Source organism: Erpetoichthys calabaricus, chromosome 11, assembly GCF_900747795.2.
Source record: "Erpetoichthys calabaricus chromosome 11, fErpCal1.3, whole genome shotgun sequence".
In the NCBI taxonomy this organism is placed as follows: Eukaryota; Metazoa; Chordata; class Cladistia; order Polypteriformes; family Polypteridae; genus Erpetoichthys; species Erpetoichthys calabaricus.
This window is the reverse complement of record NC_041404.2, coordinates 137,206,772-137,220,237: the sequence shown is the minus strand read 5'-3', so window position 1 is coordinate 137,220,237 and position 13,466 is coordinate 137,206,772. Positions and strand designations below refer to the sequence as shown.

Genomic DNA, 13,466 nt, shown 5'->3' with positions numbered 1-13,466 from the left:
GCACCACAGGTGGACACACAGGCGGAGGTGGTGCAGGACGGCACCACAGAAGAACTGGAAAAGAAAACAGAGAGAAGTAAAGATTAATAAAGTAAGGTGGACATGCTAGTGAGCTAGGAGGGTCCTGGACTTGGAGGGCACTACTATTTGTGAACGTGACAAACTGGACACCACACCATTGTCATGAAAGCTGGGAAGGGTCAAGTCAGAGAACGGGGTAAAGTGGAGAGTACAAGCTGGACATACCCGTCAAAGACACTGCAAGATAAACAGTTAAGCCTCAATCACTGTGAAATGGCAGAAGTCTAGACACCCCAAAAACTGTAAGGCAGGGGTGTGTGAAGGTGACTGAGGACCCAATGGCCACTCTATCATAGACTTTCAGAAGTTCTCTGCTGAGATGGGAGGACCTGACAGAGCCTGTCCATCAGTCAGGTATGTATGGGAGACTGGTGTGATGGATGGCGGGGACGCACTGGCAAAGATGGTCCCCCTGAAACCCCCCACCCCCCCCCCCCCCCCCCCCCCCCAACACACTGGATGGCATTCCTGGACCCACTGGGCATGCTGAGAGCTGCAGTCCCAGGGGGGCGGCCCTGCTGGCTTTCATAGGTGCCACCAGGGAGAGCTGCATGAGATCATGGCAGGACTCCAGACTCGTGCCAATGATTTATTTGGCTGATGTTTTTATCCAAGGTGACTTGCAACATTCGAGACATTCAATTGGTGGGATTTGTTTTTTTTCAGTTGGAGCTCAGACAGGTGAAGTGACTTGCACTTGTGTCAGTAGTGGGATTTGAATCAACAACCTCATGGTCTGATGTCCAAAGCCAGGATGCCCATTCATGCACCCACAGAGCATGCTGGAAATTGCAGTCCCAGGGACATCCCTGTTAGCATCCGTGGGTGTCACCAGGGGGACCTACAAGGGAGGGTTGTCCACCATGTTTCGAGGCTCCTGGCTGACCCTGGAGTACTACCTGCATGTAGTGTCCTAACACCGGAAGTGCTCCTGGGTCTGACATAAAATGGGCCACCTCCATTTACTCAGGGGGTCAGAGTTGGGAGGAAGGAGACAACACTCGACTGGAAGAGTAAAGGAAGGAAGGATTGTATTGTGATTTTGGAAAGAAGATTTGTGGAAAGGTACTCTGTTTCACTTGAACCCCATCTGTCTGTGTGTAGTTGTGACAGGATTTGGGGCTTAGTGATGCGCCCACTTGTTCACCGACACTTCCCATCCAATCTAATGGAGCAAATCCAAGTATGCAAAGCTTGTAGAGACTTACCCAAGAAGACTCAGTGCTGGAATGTCCTGCTAAAGGGGCTTCTACAGAGTACTGAATGATGGATCTGAAACCTTCAATGAAGGCGAGGTTTCAGCTTTTTATTTTTAATACATTTACAAACCTTTCACGTCACATGTCTTCACTGTGGGTCATTGAGTGCACAGACGCCTCCATTTCGGTTGAAATCTACAACACCAATAAAGCGTTCAGACAGTGGGGGGTCTGAAGACCTTCTGAGTCTTTGCCAAGTTCGGTTGAGGAGGGCAGGGTGGCAGTTTGTTTCTTGTCATCTTATTCCTGCCCCCCATTCGGCTGCGTCTAAATTAAAAGGCGACCGAACAGCAGCCTGGCGGGGGGATTTCTTTCGTTACACGACGGAGAGTGGTGGCCGGCAGGACTTTTTGGAAAGGTAAATTCCTAAACGTAAGTATGGAAGCGGTCAGACAAACAGGTCCAAATCGGAATGAACATCTGCTGATGTTCACAGCCGCGTGCAGAAGCCCGCAGTTTCATGTCGAGCGAAATTACTTGGCTTTCAAAAGGCTCGCACTGAGTCTGCTCTTAGAAGGTTTTAATGAACGTTTTACAATTAAATGTAACTTTTTAAGTAAACGTTTGTCATCAGACCGCCTGGCTTCTCAGACACTGGTCCCCTTTATACGACCCGCTCAACGAGGCACTGTTGAAACTTCAATCTGCCGCCACCAAAAAATGTTGCCCGCCCTGCCCAACTGGGCAGTCAAGCTCGTCACCGTGAAACGGGAGCCTGCAGAAGCTCCGCCGTGATCTTACTGTAATGGCCACGGCTGCGGTGTGGCGGCGCGGAGTGCCCACTGTCTGTGTCCAGATCAGTGCGGTCGGGTGACACTCACCGCCCGTATTTCGGCTCACGATTCAGTCGCGCAGTTCCGGCTCCTTGTGCCCTGCCGTGACGTCAACGAAGGACCCGCGGGGACGCGCACAAGAACGCGCCGAAACTTGCCCGACAAGACAGTTGAGTTGCGGGCGCACAGGAACTGCCATGGGAGTGCTGGACACCTTCCTCCAAGTCGACGGGCTCTGGCCGTTCGTCGTCCCCCTTCTGCTGCTGCTGGCGCTGCTGGCATGGAGCAGGCGCACGCCTCCCGGAGCCCGGCCACCACCTGGTCCCCGCGCGCTCCCCATCATCGGGAACCTGCACATGCTGAACACTCGCAGGCTGCACGAGTCTCTGCTGCAGGTGAGAAACGTCGGCGGGGAGGAGATGGTATTGGATGTGAATACGGAGGGACAGGGCGATTTGAGGAGTGGGTGCGAGTGGGGAGGGGGTCGGTGGGCGTTGGTGTCGGCGGAAGCTGGAACTCCGCTTCTTTCCACAAGTCCCAGGTTTCACCGTCGGGTTCCGGGACCGCCAGCGCCAGGGTGTGCGGTGGTACACGCAGGAGCTCCTCGGGCTCGCCGTGACCCTGAACGGGATGGGTGCTCCGTACTGTGCCAAGTGATGATTGGGCATCTGCTGTCCTTTTCAGAGTCAGCCATGTGGTGGCTGAGCCAGAGGAACAGGGTCCACTGACTGGTATGAGAAGCAGACCCCATAATTGACACAGTGGCTGGTCTTTGTCACCCTTTGTGACCACTCTATGGGACAAAAGGCTTCTTCCTTTTATTTTTATTTGGGTGGCCTTGCCTAGCATGAAATTGGCACGTGGGTCTGGTTTCAGGGAGAGGGTTTGAGTGGAATAGGGAAGAGCTTTGTGCCACCCAGTAGTTAATCCGTACATTTTCATAAACTAATATAAGCGTTTTCAAACTTAATGAATCCAATTCAGGATCTTCCATGCCAGCAGCACCAGACACAAAGCAGGACCCTCTAACAAGATGGGCCCCCCCAACACATGCATTACGTCCGATTTGGAAACAGCAGTCAATTGAACCAGCATGACTGGAATGCAATGTGGAAGGAAAACTGGTGAACATTGGAAATCATTAGATGAGGACGGCCATTCAGCCCAACAAGCTCACAGACCCTTCTCAAGCGGAGGGACTGAGTGCAGGATTTGAACCCTGGACACTGGCTGGGGCCACCATTGCTCCAAAAACTCATCAAATTCCAAAGCCAAGGTGTGTGCTTAGTAGAACAATAAGAACAGGACAGCCTCCCCTAAAAAGGCAGGGAAGCGATGGAAAGAGAGCCAAAATATTCAGAAGGTATACACAGACAGGGCAAAGTCCAAAAAATGTGAGGGAGGTGGGAGGGATTACTTAAATATATGGAGAAGGGAATGTCGGTGATACGGACAAGGCCTTTCTAGATAAAGAATCCGAAACTGGAAAGGCTTACTAATACAGAATGGGGTGAGAGAAGGTGGGGGGTCAAGGAAGTCAGGGGAGGAATTAGTGAGTGATGAACGTGAGGAAGAAGAAGAAGAAATCAAATATGCGACTGACATTTACTTTTATTTGCTTAGCTTTTATCCAAAGCGACTTACAAAACAGGTCAGCATAACTGGGTAATGATCAGTCTGGGATCAAGTGTGACGGGACAAGGAGACAAAATTGAGCGTCCCAGGTGACGAGTTCAGGGAGTTCAAATAGGTAGCAGCTTAAGTTAGACAGAAATCCTCCAACCAAGAAGGTCTTCTTAAACACATGGAGGTGGGTTGAGGTGGGCAGCTCGTTCCACCAGAGCTACATGTGAAAAGTGTCTGGATTGAGATTTGGTGCCACATCACCACACCTGAGTGGGCGGGAAGGAGCAGAGGACCCCACAAGTGTCACCAGAGAGTAGACAATGCTTAGTGTTATTTGTCCCAAAATCACTGACTGGAAGAGAACATGAAAGGGGGAAGGAGGGACATTACAAGATATTAGGAGAGAACCCCTCTGCAGCTCGTGAGGGCGTCCCCTTGGCACACTGTTTTGCCACTATGCCCCACAAACTGACCAGCACTCTAGTCATGTTAGTTCAAGGACTGAAATCAAAGCCTCTCAGTATGAAAAACGCAAAACCCTGAGGGTGGCTGCCATGACAGTCCAGAATTTTACAAAGACCACCTATGAGATCAGTGAAACTGGGAGCACACCTCAATTTGGAATTCAACCAGAAGCTCAGCCTGCGGGTTGGACCTCAGAATGTCGTTTGTGTCCCCTGCACCTCGCAGGCAGTGTGGCACAGTAGTTGGACTTCAAAACCTGAGCTTGCTGGTTCAAATCCCACTACTGACACCAGTGCAAGTCACATCACCTGCCTGAGCCTCAGCTGGAAAATCAAAAAGAGAAGTCCCACCAATTGTAAGTCTGCAATGTTGTACGGCGCCTTGGATAAAGACACGTAAGACATCTGCTGTCTCACCACAATGATCTTCTAGAATCTTCTTTCAAATTCATTTCTGTGCCCCACAACTTTGGATTTAACGGCTTTGTGAAAATTCCAGGCTGTCTGTGTTAAGTTGCACCATCAAAGGAAGGAAACTGACGTATTTCTGCATTTGACGCTTGTCCCTGTAAAACAAACAATCTTGTGTCATCAATGCCCCTCCATTTAGCATTGGGGTCTCAAAGCACCTTCAGAGCATCACACGAGGGCACCTTCATCCTCGGGTTTCTTCCCTTGAAGTGGATTGTGGCTGCCCCAGCTTGAATGAGCAGGAAGCATCAAACACCGGCTAGTAATAAGAGCAAACACAAGATCTTTATAAAATGAAAAGATTTATATAATTACATGAAGCACAAAAAAGAAGTTGCCAGCAGAGGCCAAGAGGCAAAGTCAAAAACCAGAGCACAGGTTCAAAAGTCCAGAAAAACTGACAAAAGCACAAGAGGACTCACCACACCACGAGCGCATTCACAATGAACCGCAAGGGACTGTGGGCTGACCCCACCTTTACAAGGCTGAGGCCAGACCCTTGATGTGATGGGCAGGTGGACCACCCACAAAAGACAAGGAACACAATAAAGAAACTAAATAATCAACAGTGTAAACAAAAACAATGAACACAATAGACACAGAAACGGAATTTGAACCCCAGCCAGGGAAGGAAGCCTGATTGAAATATAAGGACATATGAAAAAATAACATTTTGGAAGGAAAACTCCCATAATGCTCTCACCATTTTGTAAGTAATGATAAGTTCGTGTACTGTAGGTAAGCGGGGGCCACAGCCATTTAAGGCAGTGGTTCTCAATCTGTGGGGGGGGGGGAGCACAAAGTAACAAAAAGGGGGGCGCAAAGATGTGAATCGAAAATATAAAAAATCCATCTATTGAAACCAAAACAAATTAACTTAAACTACATTCTGATACTAGAAAAATAAATACGGAGTTAGATAAACGTCGATAAAAGTTAAGTAGGTATAATAAAATATTCATCTATGATATATCATTAATTAAAAAAGAACAAATTGGTATTAGTGGGCTCCTTTCAAAAAAACCTTAGCGGGGTGCGATTTAAACTGTTATGAAAACTCGGGTCACAAATACTTAAAGGTTGAGAAACGCTGATTTAATGGCTTATATGCAAGGAGGTGGATTTTGAAATCAGCCCTAAACTTAACCGGAAGCGAGTGTCACGACGCCAGGACAGGAGTTACATGGCAGAACAGTTGGAGAGCAGATTTGCTCCATTAGCAGGCAAACAATGGGATGTGGAAGGTGTTGTGGTGGAAAATCTATGGAAGAAAAGCGAGATCAACAACTGGGATGTTACAACAGAGCAAAGGAGTAAAGGGGTAAAGAAGGATAAAGGAATGGGTGGTGATGGGACAAGAAAAAGCCAGAGAGAGAAATGGAGTCCTGGGTAGTTGACAAACAGGAGCGAGAAACCAACATGAGCACAGGCAAAGAGGAGCAGGCCATCATGTGTGAACAACAACAGGATGAAGAGGTGGAGATCCAGCAAAGAAGATGGCGTCATCGATATGCTGGACATGACGGTGGGATGGACTTTGTCCCAAAACTGATGTGAGTGCGATAAAGGGTACGACGAAGATGACTGTGAGTCTGAAAACAGAGCGAGAGATGATCAGCCAAGAACTGGAAGGAGACGTCGTCAGGCAGGCAGAAACTGGGAACGGCTGAGCAACAAACTAAAACGAGGAACCCAAAGGGGAACATGGAGCCGAGGTCAGCACCCAAAAAGAGCCGCAGCACTTGAACTTTAGAAGCTCAACTAAATGAGGGAAACGCAACAACAACAATAATGAAGGTTCATCCATTGAAGGACATCCCAGCAGCGATTGCCGCCATATTTACATCGTGACTTTCCGTTATGTCGTAAGCGACCATTCATGACGGGGTCCGACGCGAGCGAATCAGGAGCATCCCGATGGCATTGCTGAGGACACAGACACCAGCATTGGTGGGGGGGGGGGGGGGCCGAGTTGCCAATGGACATCCCGGATGACGCAATCTGCTGATGTCACGTCTGCTTCGATTCCAGGGGTCCCACCTCCTTCGCCCCCACGGGATATTTAAAAAACAGGAATCACCGTAAGTTGATGTTGTGAAACCAAAGAGTACGGAGCTCCGCCGTGATGAGGCGACTCACTCAGCCTAACAAAGCCCACGTTTGCCTTCTTTCAGCTCTCTAAGCAATATGGCAGCGTGTTCACGGTGTACCTGGGCCCCAGGAGAGTCGTGGTGCTGGCCGGATATGAGACGGTGATGGACGCCCTGGTGAACTACCCGGAGGAGTTCGGTGCCAGAGATATTTGGCCGATTTTCCGGGACACCAATAAGGAGCACGGTAAGGCAGCCGGCCATCCTGGGGGGTCTGCAGCAAGGGGGGGAATTGGAATTTTGGTAGGGAGCTGGGAAGAGCAGTGAGGTGCCAGCTGTGTATTTCTGTTGGGGTCAGCAGGAAGACAAACTGAGTTGGACAAGCAGAGGGGACCCCCGGTGTCACTCACTTTTTTTTGTTTGTCACCCCCGCTGCTTGCAGGCATTGCCTTTGCTAATGGCGAGTGCTGGAGGACCATGCGGAAGTTCACCCTGTCCACCCTGAAGGACTTTGGAATGGGAAAGAGGATCCTGGAGGAGAAGATCCTGGAGGAGATCGGCCACCTGACGCAGGTGTTTCAAGAGCAGAATGGTGGGCATCTTGAAGATGGCAGGGGGGTTGAGGGGGTCCTTCAATTGTTGTTCCTTTAAGCCTCTGATGGGCAAAAGGACCAACGAGCCTGTGAGATGACCCTAACCCAAGCTGAAGGGTGCAGGTGGGATGCCAACTCAGGACCACCGGTCTGCTGGCTTGGCGTAAAGCACCCGTCTCCTTTTTCTGCTTAACAGGTAAGCCATTTGAAGCAAGACAGGACATCAGCGTGGCCGTCTCCAACATCATCTGCTCCATCGTCTACGGCAAGAGGTTCGAGTACAACGACCCCAACTTCGTGAAGATGATCAAGAGGGCGGCAGAAAACACCAAGATAGTTGGCACGCCAGGCATCCAGGTAAGGGGTACCTCTTTCCCAGCCCCTTGGCATTACCAGCCAGACCGGACCTTCCTCATGCCAGTCTGCCCAGGCCATGCCAGCCTGTTTGGGCAGAAACACAAAACCAATGCTTAGTGCCAGAGCTGAGACGACTCGGCGCCCAGAGCAGCTGGCAGCCTGGAGATGATGTTCACACGTGCGTCACCCCGGGACCCGACTTGCTGCGACTCGCCCACACGCCAACACCGGCAGGTCAAGTCATTTCAAAAATGCGCCTTTTCATCTCTTTATTTTTCTGAAGGTGCTTCTTCTGCACCAGTGGGACCAATCAGAGAGCCCACCCAGCAGCGCCCCCTGCAGGGTACTGTGCAGAGGTCAGGCCTGGTGCCAGCTGCATGTGTTCATAGGTCATCTGGGTACCCCCTTCTCCTTGCCCCCCATTTTAGATTATTTTTAGTTGAATGTCAATATGACTATGAAATAACACGAGGCCTGTAGTGCATATAGCGCCTTTCTGACTTGACCGCCATGTTCAGGTGCTCCACCAGGTGAAGTGAGTCGCTCAGGGTCACTGTGCCACACCACCTGCCACTGTTTATAAAGGCGCGATATAAAATGAATGACGCTGATTGACTCCAGCACAAGGGGCTTTTTATTGTCAGCAGGTGGCACAGCCTGGCACTAATCTAAACGGCTTCTTCCTCGTCTCGTTTCTCCCACAGATCTACAACTGCTTCCCCTTTCTGGGCCCGTTGATCTCATCGAGAGCGAAAGCCATGGAGAACATGGAGCAGAACAAGGCGGAGATCCTGAGCTTTGCCAGGGAGAGCCAGCGGTGCCAGCAAGGAGATGACGTCAAAGGATTCATCGACGCCTTCCTGCAGAAGCAGAAGCAGGTGAGCTGGCGGCGTCCTCACGTGTTGTGACAAGTGGGACAATGGGAGGGGGGGGGATTGGGGGGCCACCGAGTGACTGGGATGTGAACTTGGAGCGCTATATGTACGTGCAGGGACACACCAGCAGAGGGAGGTGGTCCGTCTTATGCCCTTTTGTTGACACCTGCAGTTCCACATACAGTCACTAGTAGGCAGCATATCGTTATAACCGGATATACAGGAGGGTGACGAGGTCAGTATTGTCACATGTATACAGGACAGTACATGGAAGTAAAACTCCAGAGCCCCCTCAAATGCACCCCTTACCAACTTCAGTATCTGGCACATTGGGTATATGTGGATATGTCAGGAGGGGGACTGGACAGAATGACAAAGACCTCCAAAAGACTGGCGTCCTGTCCTGGTCAGGTCCTGTTTTGCACCCAATGATTCTGGGGGGACACCTCACACTTTGGGGGGTTTGGGAGAATGACAGAGTGAATGGGCTCTCCGCTTGCAGTTCCAGATGCTGCCACTAGGGTGCAGTGTACACCATCCTTCCTTCCATTTTGTGTAGTCATTGTGCGATTAGACAATTGAAGTGGCATTTCATCTGAGAACTTGTCACAGCACCCTGCGCCTGCTCTCAGTGAAAGGCGCTATACAAAATACGCTGCACTGAGTTTTCTGCATCCATGTTTAGGGGTTCACGGAAATGGTGCCCACCCTAAACTGAGTGCCAGTACACACATGGCCAACATGGCGACATCAAGATCATTCACACGGGCACAGGGAGAACATTCAAACTCCATGGAGATCTGCCCGTGGCTTGAACCCGGGCTTCTGGGGCTGTGAGAGAGCAGTGCTAACTACTGTGCCACTTTGCTACTCTTCATGAGGTAGACCACTGGGTAGAGATAACAACATGCACTTTCTATAACTCAGTGGAGTCTATGCTTGTAGCAACCAGCGCCTAACCCTAAACTAACTTTACTTTAGCTAACTTGTAGTTCCCGATGTGGCCACATGAGGGCAGCACACGTACCAATGCTTTATTAAATCCTATATAAATTGAGTCCAGTTGCAGTTCCAGATATGGCCATCTGAGGGCAGCACACATATTACTGCCTCAAATGCTATAAAACTTAGTTAACTTGTAGTTCCCAATTTGACCACATGAGGGCAGCACACACGTTCATACTTTATGTCCAACATAATAATGTTCACTTTAAATTCAAGATATTGTCACCTGAGGGAACACACATATTATTGCCTCAAATCCTATAAAACTTAGTTGATTTGTAGTTCCTGATGTGACCACCTGAGGGCAGCACATGTATCAGTGATTTAAGTCATATATAAATTTAGTCCAGTTGCAGTTCTAGGTATGGACATCTGAGAGTCACATATATATTACTGTCTCAAATCCAATATAACAATTAATCTGTGGTCCTAGATGTGGCCACATGAGGGCAGCACACATATTAATGCCTTAACATTCCTATTTAAATTTAGTCAACCTGTAGTTCCAGATGTGACCACCTGAGGGCAGCAAACATATTAATACTTTAAGTCCTATATAAATTTACACGTTTAATTCAAGATATTGCCACATGAGGGTAGAACACTTGCCTGCTTCAAAACACATTTAACTTGTAGTTCCCAATTTGACCACATGAGGGCAGCACACACGTTAATACTTTATGTCCGATATAAAATAATGTTCACTTTAAATTCAAGGTATTGTCACCTGAGGGCAGCACACATATCATTGCCTCAAATGCTATAAAACTTAGTTAACTTGTAGTTCCCGATGTGGCCACTTGAGGGCAGCACATGTATCAGTGATTTAAGTCATATATAAATTTAGTCCAGTTGCAGTTCTAGGTATGGACATCTCAGAGTAGCATATATATTACTGTCTCAAATCCAATATAACTTAATTAACCTGTGGTCCCAGATTTAAATTTAGTCAACCTGTAGTTCCAGATGTGACCACCTGAGGGCAGCAAACATATTAATACTTTAAGTCCTATATAAATTTAGTTCACGTTTAATTCAAGATATTGCCACATGAGGGTAATTCACACATTCCTGCTTCAAATCCTATAAAACATTTAACTTGTACTTCCCAATTTGACCACATGAGGGCAGCACACACGTTAATACTGTACTTTATGTCCGATAAAAAAAAAAATGTTCACTTTAAATTCAAGGTATTGTCACCTGAGGGCAGCACACATATCATTGCCTCAAATCCTATAAAACTTAGTTAACGTGTAGTTCCCGATGTGGCCACATGAGGGCAGCACACATGTCATTGCCTTACATCTTATATAAATTTAGTCAACCTGTAGTTCCAGAAGTGGCTACCTGAGGGCAGCACACGTTAATGCTTTAAGTTGTATATAAATTTAGTTCACTTTTAATTCAAGATGTTGCCACAAGAGGGCAGCACATGTATTACTGCTTTAGTTCCTGTAGGTATATCACTGGGAAGCTGGCACCTACCCCAACAACATTTTAAAATCATGTTTGAAGTTTACCTGATGGACTGTGGTTTTCATTCGATTTCAACATCTACCAGCACCCCTGCTTACTGGACATGACATTCAGATACTGACCTTCCTCGTGTGAATTGTGCAGTTGTGTTATTCACATGCATGTAAAGATATGGCCACTAGGGGGCACCCTACAGTTTGTATTTGAAGGTGTGTGACTTGAACGCTGCTGCTCTCTTATAAGGTATTCCTGTACCCAAGGCTTGAGGTAGCTACCTTGTTCACCTGTAGTCCCAGATGTTACCACTAAGGGGCACTTTACATTTTGTCAGGAGATGCTATGAAAAGTTCTCCTGTAATGAAATGCCTCCTTGCACCCAATATGTGGTGTCGATGGCAAACTGGGCTCCCAGAGGTAGGCTTTGGACGTCAAGTTGTAATTCAAGTCATGGCCACCAGGGGACAGCCTGCATTCTTGTTTAAGGAGCCTCCAACTGCTTTTTTGTTCTTTTGTGAATTCTCAGGAATCTCACAATCCCAACTCGCTGTTCAACGATGAAAACCTGGTGATTACAGTCCTGAACCTCTTTGTCGCCGGGACGGACACGACTGCGATGACCATCTGCTGGTGTCTCCTTCTGATGGCGAAATACCCTGAGGTCCAACGTAAGGAGGGTGGCCTGGTGGGGGTTTTGATTCCCATTCTCATTTAGTTTGTCCGAGAGTTCTGTCCTTGACCACTGATGACCAAGCTTGTCTTCTGTCCCAACCAGTACAACTGCAGCAGGAGATCGACAGCGTGATTGGGACAAGGCCACCAAAGATGGAGGATCAGAAGGAGATGACATACGCCAAGGCGGTGATCCATGAGATCCAGAGGTTCTCCAACATCGTACCCTTAAACCTTCCTCACCAAGCAACCACCGATGTCCACTTCCGAGGCTACTTGATCTCTAAAGTGAGGCTCTTTGTGTGCTGCGCCCTGTTTCCGGCTGGCAGGTTGGCCATCTGCTTAACTGGCAGGCTTTTTTTTTTTTCTTTAATTGCAGGGCACCACAGTCATCCCGCTGCTGACCTCCGTCCTGAGGGATGAAGCCCACTGGGCGACGCCAAACGAGTTCAACCCCAGCCACTTCCTCGATGCTGACGGCAACTTTGTGGAAAACGAGGCCTTCCTGCCCTTCTCTGCAGGTACCCACTGCCCACCGCGCCCACCACAAATGTTTTTCATGAGAGTTAGGGGGCCGAGTCCAGTCAGTCTTGGTTGTCTTCTGCTTTAGATGTGTGGTCTCAGATGTGACCAGAGGTGCTTCTCTGAAAGCCCAGCAGTGGCCTCTTGCATGTCCCAGTACCACTGGCTGTAGATAAGCACCAGTGACAGCTCCAGTGACCGGTTACCAAGCAGTAGCTGCTTTGCTGAAGGACACATCCAGATTTTCAGTGGTTCTCTGATGACCACACCTGACCAGCGTGGACATCTCGGGGTGAACGATCTCAACGAGTGACCAGCAGGCCCCGGCTGTGCCCAAAAGCAGCTCTGTGGCCGAGTCCATTTGCCCTTGTTGATTGGTCAGATCCCATGCCAACAGCTGACCAGCTGGGATGTCACTTCCGAGGGCCTGTGGTGTTTTCAGTCAGCCCTGAGAGCCCGCTTGCCATGAAGGGCACGACATTTAGAGAGACAACTGCCTTCTGAAGTCACACACAGATGGCTCGACTCACAGCCTCGTGGTGTCTACTTAACTGCCACATGGGTGGGTTTAAGTGACCGATTCCACAGGACCACTCATTGAGTTTTAATCCTCATCCTTTGTCCTCTCAGGTCCAAGGGTCTGCGTGGGTGAAACTCTGACCAGGATGGAACTCTTCCTGTCCTTGACGGCCCTCCTACAGAACTTCACCTTCACGCCACCGCAGGGGGTCACGACTGACCAGCTGGACCTCACACCGGCCATTGGTTTGCTCTTGAGCCCAACGCCCCAGGAACTGTGTGCCATCAGGCGCAGCCAGAAGTGAAAATGAGAGTGTGGCCTGACGCCCGCCGTACCATCTGTGCCCCTTGGGTCCATCCCTTCTCCGATTAGTTAAATAAAGGTCAGCATTGTGCCCAGTGGTTGGCCTCCGTGTTCTTTTGGTTCCTAGGTGGGAAATGGGGGTCTCTGTGTTGCTGCCAGTGCTGGGGGTGGAGTTCTGTTTGCTTCTTTCACCGGTAGGGAGGGGCTTCATTGGCTCCTTTTTCTCTGGGGGTGGGGCCTTCATTGGGCTCTATTTCAGGGACTGTAGAGTTTTCATTGGCTCCTACTTGGTGGGGGGGGGGTGCCCCTTTTAGGGTGGGACTTTTATTGCCTCATTTTTCAGTAAGGGTGGGGTCTTTGGTCCATTTTTGATGGGACT

General features: G+C 49.2%; 1 protein-coding gene across 1 annotated transcript; it reads left to right on the top strand.

Annotated features, from left to right (window-relative positions):
- The first annotated feature begins 2,255 nt into the window (after nt 1-2,255).
- LOC114661393 (cytochrome P450 2K1-like) lies at nt 2,256-13,183 on the top strand. Its single transcript, XM_028814603.2, has 9 exons — nt 2,256-2,508; nt 6,849-7,011; nt 7,207-7,356; nt 7,554-7,714; nt 8,419-8,592; nt 11,597-11,738; nt 11,846-12,030; nt 12,122-12,263; nt 12,895-13,183. The coding sequence occupies exons 1-9, from the start codon at nt 2,311-2,313 to the stop codon at nt 13,086-13,088; spliced, it is 1,509 nt and encodes a 502-aa protein (XP_028670436.2). The 5' UTR covers nt 2,256-2,310; the 3' UTR covers nt 13,089-13,183.
- Nucleotides 13,184-13,466: the final 283 nt, after the last annotated feature.